General features: G+C 35.4%; 1 protein-coding gene across 4 annotated transcripts in view; it reads left to right on the plus strand.

Annotated features, from left to right (window-relative positions):
• Nucleotides 1-5,727: 5,727 nt before the first annotated feature.
• The window catches only part of GLS (glutaminase), a 57,392-nt gene continuing 45,520 nt past the window's right edge, over nucleotides 5,728-17,599 (plus strand). For all 4 annotated transcript variants that reach the window (XM_015566093.1, XM_015566096.1, XM_015566094.1 and 1 more), the window contains exons 1-6: nucleotides 5,728-5,815; nucleotides 6,643-6,740; nucleotides 7,318-7,439; nucleotides 12,132-12,261; nucleotides 12,915-12,994; nucleotides 15,320-15,483. In XM_015566093.1, the coding sequence (XP_015421579.1) occupies nucleotides 5,728-5,815; nucleotides 6,643-6,740; nucleotides 7,318-7,439; nucleotides 12,132-12,261; nucleotides 12,915-12,994; nucleotides 15,320-15,483 (682 nt within the window). The remainder of the gene's footprint in view (nucleotides 5,816-6,642; nucleotides 6,741-7,317; nucleotides 7,440-12,131; nucleotides 12,262-12,914; nucleotides 12,995-15,319; nucleotides 15,484-17,599) is intronic.

Here is a 17,599-nt window from a genome sequence, read left to right on the forward strand (position 1 = left end):
ATACTGTGATCTTGTTTTGGAAATTCACATTTCTTTTAAAAAAATTGTTTTTATTGATTTCAGAGAGAAAGAAACATCAATGATGAGAGAGAGTCATTGATTGGCTGTCTGCTGCATGCCCCCTACTGGGGATGGAGCCCGCATTCTGGACCTGTGCCCTGACCAGAATCAGAGATCTCCTGGTTTATAGGTAGCTGCCCAATCATTGAGTGACACCGGCCAGGCTGGAAGTTCGTAGTCCTAATAAATGGAAAGCAAAGGCCATAGAATCATATTCTATTGAGAACTGAATTTCGAAGTAAGGTTAAATACTTAAGCGTTTCAACAAACTGAGTTAGGTCTATAGAACAGTACTGATAATAAAGTTGCCATGGTATTTGGCAGATAAAGATAATATATTTTGGAATTTAAAAAAACCCTTTGTTGACATAGATGACAAATTTTGTTATGATCATTTAATTATTTGTTTTTTTCTAAAAGTGAACATATTTTCATTTCACAAGCTAAAATTAAATTGGGACAGTACAGTTAATTTTGAGATAAAATAGTTAATTTTTTCACTGAAACTCAGTCATTTTATTTGTGGTTTACTCTACTACAAATTTTTACTGGTTATCAGTGAGTGCAAATTTTGTTTTAATAGCATCATAACATAACATTTTTTGCTGCCTAATGTTTACATTAAACCACACATCTAGTTAGCCATATATTAGTACACAATCTGTAATTAACAAACTACATGTTACTAATTAATGTTTAGGTGAAGTTCACTGATAGAGCATGAATTAGGTCCTGGAATTTAGTCTCCTTGAGTTTTAACTTCTAGTTTCCAGGCTTTACTGTTTTACAAAGAAGTCTGTGTACTTCAGAATCAAGTAATTCAGGATAGGACTACCAAATAGAATTTAATCTTTTTTTGCATGTGAGGTAGTATGCAGGGAAAATAATTGGGGAGTAGGGCATTATTTTAGTCTGGAAAAGATAGAGGTCACCTTGAGGAGAAATTAGTTGCAGGTATTTGTGGGTTACTTTGAGATTTACAAAATTATTTGAAACCAGTAAAAAGCTGCACTACTTCCTTGTAGTATTGAGGTAAAGGAAAAGTATGTCTGTAGAAACTGCAAGTCTAATTTGTAGAACTTGCATTCTTTAAGGAGCTCAATCTTTAAACACTATATAAACAAAGGAGTTGCCTATCATTTTTTAAAAATTTATCTTTATTGTTGAAAATATTATAGATGTCCCTTTTCCCCCAATGACCCTTGTCTGTGCCTTTTCACCCTTTACATCATTTGCTATTAAGAGGAATGCTTACCCAGTCAGCATGGCTCAGTGGTTGAGCCTATGAACCAGGAGGTCGAGGTTCGGTTCCTGGTTGGGGCACATACCTGGGTTGCGTACTGGATCCTCAGTGTGGGGCGTGCAGGAGGCAGCTATCAATGATTCTCTCATCATTGATGTTTTTATCTCTCTCTCCCTCTCGCTAAAATCGATAAAAATATTTTTTTTAAAAAAGAGGAATTCTTAAGAAAGCCTAATGAAATTACATGTTTATAAAAATACTAATAATTGATATCTTTATGTGAGGTAAATAGCTTATAGGTAGACTGTTAGTATGATTTTTATCCTGGAATCTACTAAGGTATAAAATTGCTTTGGTTATGAAACAGTGCATATGAGTCATCACTGCACTTGTGATTTTTCTGACCACCTACAATGTGGTAGAAGCAAAATGTTAATGTAAGTCTTGGCTTCCTTTGGGAAGTATCTCTGGTTGGTATGTAACATTATTGCTTACTAAAGAATTGTTCATCGTGAAAACACTAATTTTAAATCAGAACTATTGATATTGCATAATCAACAAAAAGTTGATAGCCTTCAGGATTTAGGAATTTTTTTTGCATACTAATTTCTGATGCAGGCCAAAGAAAATTTTTAAGTTGTCATGTTGCTGAGGTTATTTTGAGTGACAGAAGTAGATTCTTCCTGGTGGGAGTTATTGAAAGAGTACAGACTTTCTGAAGAATAGTTTTTAAACTGTATGAAGAACTTTAAATATATTCATAGCTTTTTAGGAATTTATGGTAGCAAAATAAGCTGAGGTATAGGAAGAATCATCTAATATTTTGGCACAGTGTTATGCATATTGGAGAAATGTGGGGAAAACTTGTGTTCAACATTAGTGGAGTTAAATGAATTATGGTACATCCACATGCCCTCCCTGTGCCCCTTCCACTGTTCGACTTCTAAGGCTGTGAATGTGGACAAGTTGCCATCAGCTGATATGAACAGCCTGGTTATTTCCTCACGTAAAGCTGGCTTTCGTGCTTCTTACTTTGGCTTGCTCTTGAATACATTTCAATAAAGTCCAATCAGAACAGCAGCCCTAATTTAATTTAATCTCATCCTCACTTTGTACAGGATGCAGTTTCAATAAGACAGAACAAAAATTTAATCATGCAACATTTTCAAGGGTAAAACTGATTTTTGTCAAGGAAGCTGTAGGCTTAGGGTAGCTACCCACCACGGCCTGCTTTAAGTTAGCCACCCCACATGGTCACATCTCTGGATTTGTGAGGCCCACCATGCACCTCCCCTGAGCCCATTTTTGTCCACACACGGCAAGTATAATGTAGGACTGGGAACCCGGGACCAGCTTTGTAAGACTAATTCTGGTCGGACCACTTGAGTGTGAGATGTTGGACATGCTGCTTGACTTGGAGACTGTCTTTATCTGTTAATTGGGGACAGTTTTACCCAGCTTCCTTTACTGTTTAAGGGTTTTAAGATAAAAGAACAGAAAGACCTTCAAAAAAAATCTATTACATATTTTTATTTTTTATTCTCACCCAAGGATATGCTTTTATTTTTAGAGAGAGAGGAAGGTGGAGAGAGAGGAACATTCATTAGTTGCCTCCTATATATGCCCCAACCCGGGATTAAACAAACCCACAACCTTCTTTGACATATGGGACAGTGTTTCACCAACTGTCCTCTCTCAAATCAGTCAGTAAAAAAATTTTTAAATTAAATAAAGATCACTCGGGGCAGTAGTTCCTCATTTATAAGTTGACTTAAAATAGATTTCTTTTAACCCTGAAAATTGGGCATTTTAATGGACACATAGGTAGTGACAGGCACCTTAATTCGTATGTCCTATGCTCTATTTGTTCACTATTCTTTATAAACACCCAGTGAATGCTTACTTTCATCGCTTTGGTGATTCTGTTTCCTTTGCCTGAAATTCCCATTTGTTGTCATGTTTCCAGCTCCTACCATCTTGCAAGTGTAGCTCAAATTCCACAGCTTCTAAAAAAGCTTGACCTTATTAGTCCACAGTGAAGTACTTTTCAGTGATTGGATCCCATAGTTTCTTTATTATAATTCCTCCTTATGTACGTCTTCTATTTCCCTTAGGTTTTAAGCAGCAATTAATAACACTGTACATGTCATGGGTGGCAGTTAAATACTTGGGAATTTTTTCACTTTTTAACAAAAATCATTTGTTATTTTAGGCAGGTATTTTGTGAGGGTAAAGTAGGGGAAGGAATGGGAAAAAGAAGGAACAAAGTGATGGTGAATGGATCTTAAAGGCAGAAATTAGAAAGGGAGTGAGGGAGAGTAAAAGGAAAGAATAAAAAGGTATGAAACGGGTTTTTCTTTGGACTTATTAATCTATGTATATCCTATTTTAGTTTCTGAGTGTCATAACAATTTTATGTTTTTCCCTAGGGTATTTGGAGGAATCACTCAGGTTTACTTGATGTGATAGTTTGAAAGCCTGCTATAATCTTTTTTTGTCATTAAAACTTAAAAGTCTTCTCAAGGATTTTCTAGTTATTATATAAGTTACTGAAAACTACATTTTTAGCTTTTGAATTTTAATAGCAAAATATGTTATTGTGAAGTGTTGCTACAAAGCCATATTCAATTTGGGGAGAATAAAAGGGACAAGAAAGATATTTGTAGTAATTTCTACCTGGTTGAAAGTTTGGGGAGAATCTGTACATTGGTTTGCTCACCAGATTGTTGAAGCTAACTTGGTCTCTGATCAGAGTCTAAGCTTTTAAAGGCCTCACTAGGTAGTGAGGGGGAGAATAAAAAGGAATGAGACAGATTTTTCTTTGGATTTATTAATCTGTGTATATCCATCCTATTGTAGTTTCTGAGTGTCATAAACTAATTTTTATTTTGTTTTTATTAATTTTGACCATTTATTTTGTGAAAATATTTTTTAGAGATGACTTAAATCACTCTCCTATGGATAAAACTTAGTCTCTTGTCCAAAAGCAAGTAACAATTTACTTTTGCTAGGCAATAACATGGTCACTAATTTTTTTGCACTATGATACCATAAGATAAGTGTATTCCTATTTTATGTTAGTTATGTAGCTTTTAGTGAAAGCAAATACCATTTACTGGTGTGATAAATACATAGAAAGCTTATTCTGCAGTTTTTTTTAAAACTACCACTGTCGTTTATTTGACAAACCATTTTCTGTAAATAATCAGCATGTTATTTTTCACTGACTTTTTTGACAGCTGGCTCAATTTTCTTTTAAATATTAAATCACTAGTATTGTTGAACATTGTTTAAAGGTTTTAGATCAGGGTAAGACCAAAAACATTGTACCTTATAAAAGTAATAACTAATAACTAGCTAGTAAGTTTGGTAGTCAGTATACTCTAGTGCAGTGATGGCGAACCTATGACACGCAAACTCATTTTTTCGGTTGATATTTCTTTGTTAAATGGCATTTAAATATATAAAATAAATATCAAAAATATAAATCTTTATTTTACTGTGGTTGCAAAGATCAAAAAATTTCTATATGTGATACGGCACCAGAGTTAAGTTAGGGTTTTTCAAAATGCTGGCACGCCGAGCTCAAAAGGTTTGTCATCACTGCTCTAATGGTTAATGGTTTGGAATAAGAGAAACCCATCTCTGCCACTATGCAGTCATGGGAAGTTTCATATGTATGAGCCTCTATTTCCTCATCTAAAATGGGGATAGAGTCATTTATCTTATCAACAAACAATAAATTTATTGAGCTCCTACTATGTACCTGGAACCATAATGTATTTTGGGTAATAATAGTACCTTCTGTCATAAAATTGTTGGAGGCATTCATTAAATCAGGTAGAATGCATGCTCTGAGAGTTTATAGCACAAAGTGATTGGTAAATGTTAGCTCTTATTTTTAAAATATCGCAAATACTTTTTAGAAGTTCTCTAAGAGCCAAAATTGTTTCAGGGAATAATTATGTATCCGGGATATGTCATTAAATTAGGATATGTGTTAGTTTTTTTTTGTTTGTTTGTTTTTTAACACTGGCATGAAATTCATATATTTTAAGGTTCCCTAGTAGGCCTTTTTAAAAGTTGTAACATCTTTGAACACAACTATAAATTATATTAAAATCAGCTTTAGCATTTTAGGATAAACTTTATAATTGCCATGTATAAATGTATATGCTCTGTGGACCAACTCCATATTCTATTGTTTTTTTAAGATAGAAATATATGGATCACTAATAATAGGGAAATAATTACATTAAGTAATAACTAAATACATAAATACATGTGGTCAGTCTTATTATCAGGACATATTTGGACAATGAGAAAAGTTTTTCTTTTTTTTAAATATGTTTTTATTGGTTTTGGAGAGAGAGGGAGCAGAAACATCGATGAGAGAGAACCATCAAGTGGCCCCCTACTGGAGGATGGAGCCCATAACCCTGGCAGTGTGTCCTGGAAAGATGCTCAACCAACTGAGCCATACCAGCCAGGGTGAAAAGCTCCTTTCAACAGTATAAAAACACAATTTTAAACATACTTATGCTGTGTGATAGTTTATTTTACAAAAGTAATTATAGGATTTTCCTTTGAAAGTTGTCATTGTACCAATAACCCTGTGAGATCTCCTTTTCTCAGATGAGGAAACAGAATCACAGACAGGTAACTCAGTTTAAGTATTATAGCCAGGATTCAAGAACTTCTGTGCTAACCTTTCCTATCCAATACAGAATTACTGTCTCCCTTAGATTTTACAATCAGGTTAAATATTTGAATAACTAGAGGCCCTGATGCATGAAATTCATGCAAGAGTAGGCCTTCCTTCCCCCAGCTGCCGGCACCGGCTTCCCTCTGGCACCCAGGACCCGGGCTTCCCCTTGCAGCCCCGGCTTCCTCGGAAGGTTGCCCAGTCTAATTAGCATGTTATGCTTTTATTATTATAGATATGTAAATATAGTCATAATTTTTTTTAACAAAGAGCAACATTTTGACACTTGCCTGAACATTTGCTGAGCTCTGTAATTAATATTGGGTGATTGTATTAGATTGTGCAGGAGAATACACCATAACAGATGGTTAGGCATTAGCACAACTAGCAATGGTCATCAAGATTTTAAAACCTGGTATTAAAAAATATCTGTATTTAAGAATGAATCATAATTTCCTTGTTTTTCAGTGTGGATTCAGTAATACTGGTTTAATTTTGATAAATCGGCACTTAATGCTGTGTTGAGTAGATCAGTTCAGCCTGGTTCAATGAATATTTAATAATGGCTGTAGCTTAAATTCACTAGAATTCTAGTTCACATGAGGATTAATTTTTTCTTCTTTTTCCCCCTTTAGTAAAATAAAACAGGGTCTTTTACCTAGCTTGGAAGATTTGCTGTTCTACACAATTGCAGAAGGACAAGAGAAAATACCTGTCCATAAATTTATCACAGTAAGTTTTTACACTTTTCTAAAACTTTAAAAATCAGCAGTACTGAATCAGTAATATAGAAATACTGAAATGTAATCTTTTTTTTTTTAAATATTTTATTGATTTTTTACAGAGAGGAAGGGAGAGAGATAGAGAGTCAGAAACATCGATGAGAGAGAAACATCGATCAGCCGCCTCCTGCACATCCCCCACTGGCGATGTGCCCACAACCCAGGTACATGCCCCTGACCGGAATCGAACCTGGGACCCCTCAGTCCGCAGGCCGACGCTCTATCCACTGAGCCAAACCGGTTTCGGCTACAAATGTAATCTTAAAGGTCATTTGATAAGTAGATTCTGATTGACACTTTCTCTTATGTTTTCAAATTTTCATTATGCTCATTTTAAGGTAATCAGTGAAAGAAAAAGAATGAGAAACTTATCCAGGAAGTGTGTAATAGTGACACTAAAATGCCTTATACTATATATTCAGGTCCTGGGTAGAAGTGTTTATGTACAGAAATAAAAACTTGTATTGGAATAAGCATATACATTGTTTGTACTATATATTTACACACTCTTATTTTTTTAAAAACAGGCACTCAAATCTACAGGATTGCGAACTTCTGATCCCAGGTTGAAAGAGTTTATGGATATGTTAAGATTAACTCTTCAAACAACATCAGATGGTGTCATGCTAGACAAAGATCTTTTTAAAAAGTAAAAATTTCTGCCAAACATTTAATGGTGATTGCTGTGCTGTATGGTCATTTTTATTTTATAACAAAATTGCATCATTTAAGGCCAATGCTTCCTGTGTAATTGAAACAAAAAGGAGGGATTTATAAACATCAATTGTTTGAAAAACTTGGTGCACATTAAGGTTTCTTAAGACATTGGGGCTATTGTATATTTTCTTTGAAACTGATTTAAAGAAATGTAGCCATGGATGCTTCCAATGGGTAGTACCTGGGGATTACATTCACTTTACATAGAGCCTCCTCTTTGTCCTGCCATGGCTTCCATTGATCTCCACTTCCTCTGATTGTCTTACGGGGTCTCAGCATGGTCTCTGCTTCCTTCTCACAAGGTGACTTAGAGGACATCATAAAATGAGAAGGCTTCAGACAGCCAGTATTCCTAAGGCTTACAGTTCTTCTCTCTGTTCCTTTCCTCTCTTTAGATGTATTCATACATAGGCTTTTATCTGTTTTCATTTTCCTCACATATTTAGAAACTAAAGATAACTTTGGAGATTAATGCCTCCATTTGGTAGATTGAGATTATTTTTTGCTTCCCTATACATACCTATTTATTACTTACCTTCATTAATGTGTTCCTGCTAGTCTGGTTACTTAATGATTTAATGGACAGCATGGTTGTAATGGGTCCCAAAGAGGTAAGTGATATTTTAAACTAATAAAGTGAAAGTAGTATAAACTTGTCAACACTACTGTAAGATGGCTTTTTTTCAGACCATAGGTTTAGGTTGAAATAGATCCCAAAGAATTCCAGTATCGACCTTGAAAATGTATTTGTATGTCTATATGTATTTATCTTTTATTTTCTTATGGGGATTGGATGATTTGTTCTAGATAGCACCTGGGAATATCCTGGAGTTTTAAGTTATCTAACGGTGTAAGAATTTTTAACTGAGATCCTTCAGGGTTTCCTGGCATGCTGTAAAGCATTGCTGACAGTTGGGATTATCTTTCACCACGAGGTTCATGATTCTGTTAATCCAGCTGACCTAATAAAGCCTAGACTTTAGGGTCTGTATTAGAATTGGTGTTAGGAATTTCGAGTCTTTAAAACCTGTTTCGTTGTGGAGAGAAGGAGGTAATTTCTGATTAGCTATACCTTTGCAGTAAGGATTGTTTTGTTGTTAGTGTTCATAAGCTCTCACCTTTGATAATGGAGTTACTTTGGCATATCTGAGAATGAAGTTGTCAGAGAGATGGTAGGTAGACCTGTTGATAATAGCAATGAGGATATGCCTTGAAATTTTAAGTGAAAGCAGCAATCCACACTTTAGTACTGTTTAAATTTTTTTGTGCTCAATAAACATGTTGCTATGTTTTAATCTGAAATTAAAAGTAATTTAAGTGCATTGATTATAAATCTAGGAAACATAATTATAAAATTTCCTACCCATAATTATATAAAAGACAACCACCATTATTTTAAACACTAATCCAGTCATTTATTAAAATAGATTATTGTGCCCTAACCGGTTTGGCTCAGTGGATAGAGCGTCGGCCTGTGGACTGAAGGGTCCCAGGTTCGATTCTGGTCAAGGGCATGGATCTGGGTTGCCGGCACATCCCCAGTGGGGAGTGTGCAGGAGGCAGCTGATCAATGTTTCTCTCTCATCGATGTTTCTAACTCTCTGTCCCTCTCCCTTCCTCTCTGGAAGATCAGTGAAATATTTTTTTAAAAAATTGTTTATTGTAATACAGGCAGTTCCCAATGGGACAAATGTGTACTAGTATGTAAGCAGGCAGAAAAGCCTTAAATCTGTAGGCATAAGGGTTGATCTTTCAAGCCCTAGAACAGTGGTTCTCAACCTTCTGGCCCTTTAAATACAGTTCCTCATGTGACCCAACCATAAAATTATTTTCGTTGCTACTTCATAACTGTAATGTTGCTACTGTGATGAATCATAATGTAAATATCTGATAGGCAGGATGGTCTTAGACAACCTCTGTGAAAGGGTTGTTTGACTGTTAGAGGGGTCGCGACCCACAGGTTGAGAACCGCTGCCCTAGAATGAGTTGATTTAAAAGTGCTGAAAATTAATCTTTTCAAAATAAGTTTTCTAGTTAGTGTTGCCAGAAATAAAACTATTTCACCTCCATGCAGGTGGGAATGAGATGGTATAGTGGAATTCATTTCCCCAGAAAAATAATTAATAAAGATTTTATTGAAAATAATTTCAGTGAAAATACATTTTTGGTTAGTATATCCTTTGAGGATAATCTGAGAAGCACCTATTTATGACTTTTTTAAAAATTGATGTCAGAGAAGAATGGAGAGGGAGAGAGATAGACACATCAGTGATGTGAGAGTCATCGATCTGCTGCCTCCTGCACACTCCACCCTGGGTATTAAGCCTGAAACCCAGACATGTGCCCTGACTGGGATTCAAACCGTGATCTCCTGATTTATAGGACAGTGCTCAATCACTGAGCTGTGCTGGCAGGCTGACTTTTTTTTTTTAATACATTTTATTGATTTTTTACAGAGAGGACGGGACAGAGAGAGAGAGAGTTAGAAACATCGATGAGAGAGAAACATCGATCAGCCGCCTCCTGCACCCCTCCCTCCCCCCACTGGGGATGTACCTGCAACCAAGGTACATGCCCTTGACCGGAATTAAACCTGGGACCCTTCGGTCCGCTGACACTCTATCCACTGAGCCAAACCGGCTACGGCAGGCTGACATTTTTCTAAAAAATGGGAAAATGAGTTCTGAGCATATTGTTTGCAGCATAATCTATTTGAAAGTTGGAGACTGCCTGTTAGTCAATTATTTTTAATCCTAATAACCTGAAAATTAATAGAAGTAGGAAATTTATGTGGAAAATGAATGCCATATTTATTCATGCATTTTTAACCATATGAGTATTAGAATTTTATATGTAATCACAATTTTTGGTCTTTTTTGGGGGAAATGAATGGTAATCTTTGCATTTGTATAATGTTTTAATTTTCTTTAAAAAGAGGGTTATTTTACTTTTGTAAAATATTGACATACATTACAGTTGTTAATAATAAACACTTAAGAAGGAAAGGAAAGTGATTATTCCAGTTTGCGGATGAGAAGACTGAACAAAGCATGAGAAAGATGTGACCTGCTGAAATACATAAGGACTTCCTCCTCAGAGTTCATTTTTTATGACGTCTAATTATAGATTCCCATTCCATCTATATTAATATAACTCCCAAGAAAATATTTGCTGTTTGGAATCTCATCCGTACACAATTAGGCACACTTCTGAGTTTAAAATTGCTTCTGTTGGCCACAGAATTCAGCAGTTAAGGCTGCTACCATTGCTTTACCAGCACTTTCTTATAAAGAAAAAAAAATTCCTACTTTACTGACTGTACAGTTTTGTTAATTATAAAGCCTTTTAAAAGTGCTGATAATTTTAAATAGTTAAGTAGTTGGTAGTAGGTTAATAATTTAAATTTGGCAGTTCTCATTTTCTCATGCATAATTTCTTAAAAATAAGGATGTGTATTTGTTTTGATGCAGATACAGCGATTTAAGGTCAGGAATTGCCTTAACTTTTCTGCAGAGTAATGTATTCAGTATATGTCTTGCAACTCTTAATGTACAAATTGAATTGCTATTTGAAATATATTGGTTGTTATAAATGAATGCCAAAATTTAATTTTTAGATTAACATTAAGAAGGTATCAAAAAAATTTATCAAATTTACTGAAGCAAATATTTGTTATCTCTGGAGTAGCAATTATTTATACATTTATAGGTTAATAATGGAAAAATAGGACTAATTTATGTTCTGAGCGGGGTACATCATTATCACTGAAAACAACTTGTTTTTTTATATTGTTTTAATCTTATGTTGATCAAGTGAGTATTTATTCTGAATTTTTATTAATAGTTAAAAGTGAGTAGAATAATATAATTCTTTTGGTGATCCAAATATAAATTTAATTGTACTACATTATATAATTTCATTTAAAATTCATTATTTTTACAAGCATTTTAATGTTATTTAAGAGACATTAATCTGACTAAACAAAGTTGATTTTATCTCCATTTTTTTAGCTTAGAAATGCAAATTTTTCAAAATGTAATTCAGGAAAAATACGTTAAAACACAAACTTCAGCTTTTTGGAAATACTAGTAATACTTTTATAGGAACTAAGATTAAAGTTTAATTTTTGTTACCTAAATGCCATGTTTAAAATCGTTTCATTCATTTTTAGAGAGAGGTGGAGAGAGAGAACATGGATATGAGAGCGAAACACCAGTTAGCTGCCTGATGCATGCCCCCCACCAGAGACTGAGCGTGCAGCCAGGGCACCCTCAGCTCTGGTGCCTGAGATAATGCCCAACCAACTGCGCCACACTGGCCAGGGCTAAAAACTTGTTTTTAGATGTTCTTGATACTTCACCTGATGGGATATTCTGTTTTAATCTTTGATACAATTTTTTTGGCAATCTAATTTATTTTGTTAACTTGTTCAACAGATTATAAGCAACTACATGAAAGGCTGCTTAAAGGAAAGAAACTGTACAAAGAATATTATTTCTAGAATTTAGTTTGTTGTATAAAATGTTTAATTTCTCTATTGTTTAAATATTCTCCTAATGTTATTACCAAGTACTCAAATTTGAAGGGCATTCAGTCGACTTATTTTTTCTCTCACATTCCACAGATGTGTTCAGAGCAACATTGTTTTGTTGACGCAAGCCTTTCGAAGAAAGTTTGTCATTCCTGACTTTATGTCTTTTACTTCTCATATCGATGAGTTGTATGAAAGCGCTAAAAAGCAGTCTGGAGGAAAGGTAACATTTTTAATGTGAAGATTTTCCTAAACCAATCACTTAATAAATTCAACTCAACTTGAGGTATAAAGAGTAAAATTGTGTAGTTTTCTTATGTTTTGCTAATAAATGAAGCCATTGGATAAAGTACTTTTAACATTTAAATATTTGAGTTTGTTATTTTGGCTAACAAGTAAGTTTACAAACTCTTGATTTTCAAATGATTGAGATGGCTTTAAATCTCTAATAAAAGTAACTTTACTGGGAATTTCTGCAGATATGATATTCTCAAACATTAAATATTTTCAGTTTTAAAAATCCTCTAAATAAAACTAAGGGTTATTTAATTTATTTCTTCTCCATATTGAAAGATTTTAGACAATGAAACCCTACTGGTATGACCCTGATTAAAGAAATTCTCTATTTCTTTCCTAGGAAGAGAGAGTGCTTTGGAAAACGGGATGGTGGAGACAGAAATCACTTAGATTTTACCTATAATTCTCAAATCTGTTGTGCCCTTAGTTATTATGAATATTGTCATAAAAGACTACAAAGCCACCAAGTGCTATAAAATTAAGTATTCATTGGTGGAAACTAAATTGAGATAAAATTTTTGGTAGACGAAAGTATTATTTTCTTGTATTAAATCTGTTAATTTCTAATATTTTGATTAGGTTGCAGACTATATTCCTCAACTAGCCAAGTTCAGTCCTGATTTGTGGGGTGTATCGGTTTGTACAGTAGATGGACAGAGGTAAGTTTATTTCAAATCCATGAAAACCAGTCATTTGTGAAGTACGAGGTCAGTTGCAAAACATGCAGGATTTTATGAAGTTTATGAAAGTTGTCTTTGGGAAATGCTTACACTACAGGCACAGGCACTGACAGACGAGGGTCTAGCACAATTATAGAAAGGATACGGATGTGAGGTTACTTCAAAGAGAATGATTTGATTTTAAAAACCAGTGAATTAAGGAGAGGCCCTTGGAAAAATGGATGAAGTCTGCAATATTTTTTTTGTCAGTTAAAAAGAAAAAACTTTTTTTTATTTAAGGACTTAGCTCAGAGGTATCACCCAAGGTAATTCTTTTTTAAATTAAAATATAACATAAAGTAAGATATGCAACACCTAAGTGTATACAACTTTATAGCACAGTTGTAATTTATCCTAGATTTTGTGAAAAGTAACAGGTCAGTTAGCCTTATAATTTTAGGTTTTTTTCTAAGAAAATGTCCAATTAAAGCTTTCATTCCCCATTTGTTAAATTCTGATATGAAGTGCCTTTATTCTAATCTTTTCATTATTTCTTCTTATTTTCCTCAAGTATTTATAATAAAAAAAAACACAGTTTAGCCCATTCATTTTTGAGATAAGGAATCTCAAGCCCAGAGATCATATAATACTGGAAGAATCGAAATTAGAACCTAGGTCTCTTAACTTAGTGCATTTGACTAAATGTTCATCTAGTCTATTCACTGAGCCAAACCAGTTAGTGTTCATCTAGTCTATTAACATTTTATCCTCATCTGGGCCTGTAAAATATACTAAAATGCCATGAAAGGACACAAATCCAGAAAACGTGGCTTTATCCTGATAGAGCACATTCCAATAGTGAGGAAATGGTTTATCATGTAATGGAAATGTTTATATTTGGAGAAAATCATTACTGTGTAATGCTTGCACATGGCTTTTCTCTTAAACATTGTGTATAGAGGTGATTCTTTTAGTTTAGTTTTCTTATCTAGAGAATTTTAAAAGACAACTTTGGACTGTTTTTGTTTTTATTTATCCTCACCCAAGGATATTTTTCCATAGATATTTTTTTTCTTTTCCTTTTTTTTTTTTTTAGTGAGAAAGAGGAAGGCAGGGAGAGGGAGGAAGGGAGAAAGAGAGACGTTGATGTGAGAGAGACACATCCATTGGTTGCCTTCTGCTTGTGAGCCTGCAACCATAGTATGTGCCCTTGACTGGAATCTATATATGTAAAAGCCTAAGGAACCATTTTGACTGGTCACTGTAACGTGCACTGACCACCAGGCGGCAGATGCTCAAAGGAGGAGCTGCCCCCTGGTAATCAGTGCACTCCCACAGCCAACGTTATGTGACCAGCTAACCTCCCGCGGTCTCTCCAGGCCAGATGGCCCCTGTAAGCCTTGATCGCCAGCCAGGCCTAGGGACACCACCTGTGTACAAATTCGTGTACTGGTCTCTAGTCAAATATAATGCAGATATCTCTCTGTTCTTAACACATTGCATACCACATAGAAATCTCTAAGACATATGCCAGGGACCGCACGTTTTTGGGCAAACTGCACGTTATTTAAATCCTCATAATGCACTTTAGGTGTTGTTGTCCAATAATTATAACATTTTTATTTACAAAAACAATTAAACAATTAAAGTTCCTAGTACTTTTTTAACGTATGGTACTGCGGTACGAAATGTGTTAAGCTTACATTATAATGGCGTCAGTAGGATTTTTCTATTTTTAAACCTATTCTCTACTTCATGTGTATCCCAATTTGGTAATATATAAAGTTTTGTTCTGTTTTTATGTACATGGTGATAAATGATAACTGTTAGTGCCAGCTATACTGGATGCCGTATATAATGGTGCTGGAACTGTAAGTAGATATGGTTGACAAGATGAAGCATTTATTGATAGTGTCTCAGAGAATGGTATTGAATCTAAATTGTGCTCCATTTAAAAATTAACTGTGGTTTAGCTGTGATTAAGGCTATGAGTAAAAAAAACAAGGTGACTAATTTCTAAAAGGGCTAAGTGATTTTATATGATTGAGTACAGGTTGGAATAAGGAGGGCTGTACCCGCTTGCCCTGAGGAAAAAATTTACATTATTTAATTACCTAATTTGGAATTATTTTATTACCCAAGTACTTTTAAGACTTGGCTTTATTTGCACTATTCCTCTTAAAATATACGTATATTTATTTTTTAATATCTAGGTAAATTTGTGGTTGAATTATAGGGAAACGGTTGCAAATTAGCATTAACATGTAAATATAACACCAATGATTCCAGTTTATCCTAAGTATTATTTAATCTTCCTTTAAATAGGCATTCTATTGGTGATACCAAAGTTCCATTTTGTCTTCAGTCCTGTGTAAAACCTTTGAAATATGCCATTGCGGTTAATGACCTTGGAACAGAATATGTGCATCGCTATGTTGGGAAAGAGCCAAGTGGATTAAGATTCAACAAACTGTTTTTAAATGAAGATGGTAAGAATTATATAAAAGTTGGTCAGAAAAAAGATACCTTTCCTATGTAAACTTCAGTGGGTCTTTTTTTGGAGGGGGAACATTAAAAGCATTCATACTTCATTTTTCACAGAATTCTGTGAAACCAGTGGATATGTTTTCATAACCTACTTTTTTAAATGGTTATTTTAGGCATCTCATACCACTGGAATAAGAAGATAATAGGGGTGGGGGCAGGATAAGATTTTTACTTTATAATCACATAGGGGAATAGCTTAAAGTAAAATCTCCCACTATCTGGAATTTGCTTTCAGAGAATTCATGGAGTGTAGCTGAGAGTGCTAGGTGTGACTTACTGTATGTTGGTAATTGTTAAAGCTAAAGGATAGCTATACATAGGTGTTTATATTTCTGCTTTTGTATATTGTATTAGGGGCCCAGTGCATGAATTTATGCACCTTGAAAGGAACTGTGGGCTGAGAGGCTGCAGTGGGCACAGGGGCAGGTATTGGCCAATCCTCCACACCTCTGCCTGGGCCCTCCCATCGCAGTCCCCTGGTCCCCTGTCTGCAGGCAGCCCCCATGGGCTGATGGTGCCAGCCCTACTCGCACCCACTGCTGGCGCGGGGCTGGTGCTGTCAGCAAGTACAAGCAGCGGTTCATGCCCCAGTCGCCCCTCAGGAGCCAGGGGGAGGTGAAGAAACCCTCAGCGGGTGCGAGAGCCAGGCGGGACTGTGCACACGGGAGCAAAGAATCTTCAGTAACGACCAGAGGCTCGACCCAATAACAGCAACCGATGCCCCACCTTGGTCTGGCACCCCCACTCACCTGCTCCACCATCCTGCCATGGCCGATGCCCACCATGTTCCGCGCACGCCCCTTGGTGGTCAGCACATGTCATAGCGACCAGTTCTGCTGTTAGGTCTATTTGCATATTAGTCTTTTATTATATAGGATAGGATATATTTGAAAACTTCCATAATAAGTTTTAGGCGGTGGCCCTGATTGAGATAGTGTTTTTGCTTTTTCTGTTTGTAACATTTAATATTTGAAAGAAACATTTTGCATTAAATAGTTAGACAATTAACAAGCCTTATTACTTTACAGGGATCCAAAAGAAAAGGGAAGACAAAGGTAGTTAGTACTTTTGATCTGATAGCAGTTGGTGTTTTAAATCTACATATCAATCTATATATTTGTGGGGGTTTTTTAATGTTTCAGGCACATGCTAGGTTCCTCATTGTGTAAGTTAAGATAATTGAAGAAAGCAAGAGTGAAGGAATTCAGTAGTTGCAATAATGGTTTGGAGAAATACTTTTGTATTTTTTCTTTATTTTGGATAAAAATGAAATGTGATTTATAGTCATTGTTTTATTTTGTTAGTGAAGTTAGAGGGTATTTTCTCATGTTTCTTTTCCTAATTATTTTGAGAATGATTACATATTCTTTTATTATAATCTTTCTAATGTGATGCTACGTTTGACTATGAATATTACCATAAACTCGTAACTTCAGTAAGGACAGTACATGCAGACGTACTTTATTTATTTATTAAACTCACTGAAATCAAGGTTTAATGTGGAAAAAAAGATTTAATATGGGAAGAACAAATATTTTTGTTCTAGCAAGATTAAACATTTTACAAGAAAAACTTAATATTTTTCTATGTAATGTAAGATAGAGTAATGTAGGAAGTTCTGGTGAATTGACTGGTGGTGGTTGTTTTTTTAATCCTCACTTGAGGAATTGCTTTCCTTGATTTTTTTCGAGAGAGGCAGGGGGAGAGAGAAAAATTAATTGGTTGCCTCCTGTACATGCATTGGGCCTCAGGGAATCACCAGGGCTGGGTGAACAGTGATTGTCAGGTTAATGGGACTCAGAATGCCTTTCTGCACCTGCAGCAGGAGGGCTCAGCAGTGAAAGCATGGCCTCTGCCAGCACTTGTGTCTGTGAGAAAGCTGCCCCTCCAGTCCTTGGCCCAAAGCCAAACAACTCAGTTCCTCCCTGTATGTATGTCCCTGGTGCCTTATGGGCTGCTGCCCCTGCCCTGGGGCTCAGAGGGAGTGAGTCCAAATAAATCCACATGCAGGCCCTTTAATAGGAGTGCCTGAGACTCTAGCAGCCCTCCATCTTAACT

This window comes from Myotis davidii, unplaced genomic scaffold, assembly GCF_000327345.1.
Source record: "Myotis davidii unplaced genomic scaffold, ASM32734v1 scaffold221, whole genome shotgun sequence".
NCBI lineage: Eukaryota > Metazoa > Chordata > Mammalia > Chiroptera > Vespertilionidae > Myotis > Myotis davidii.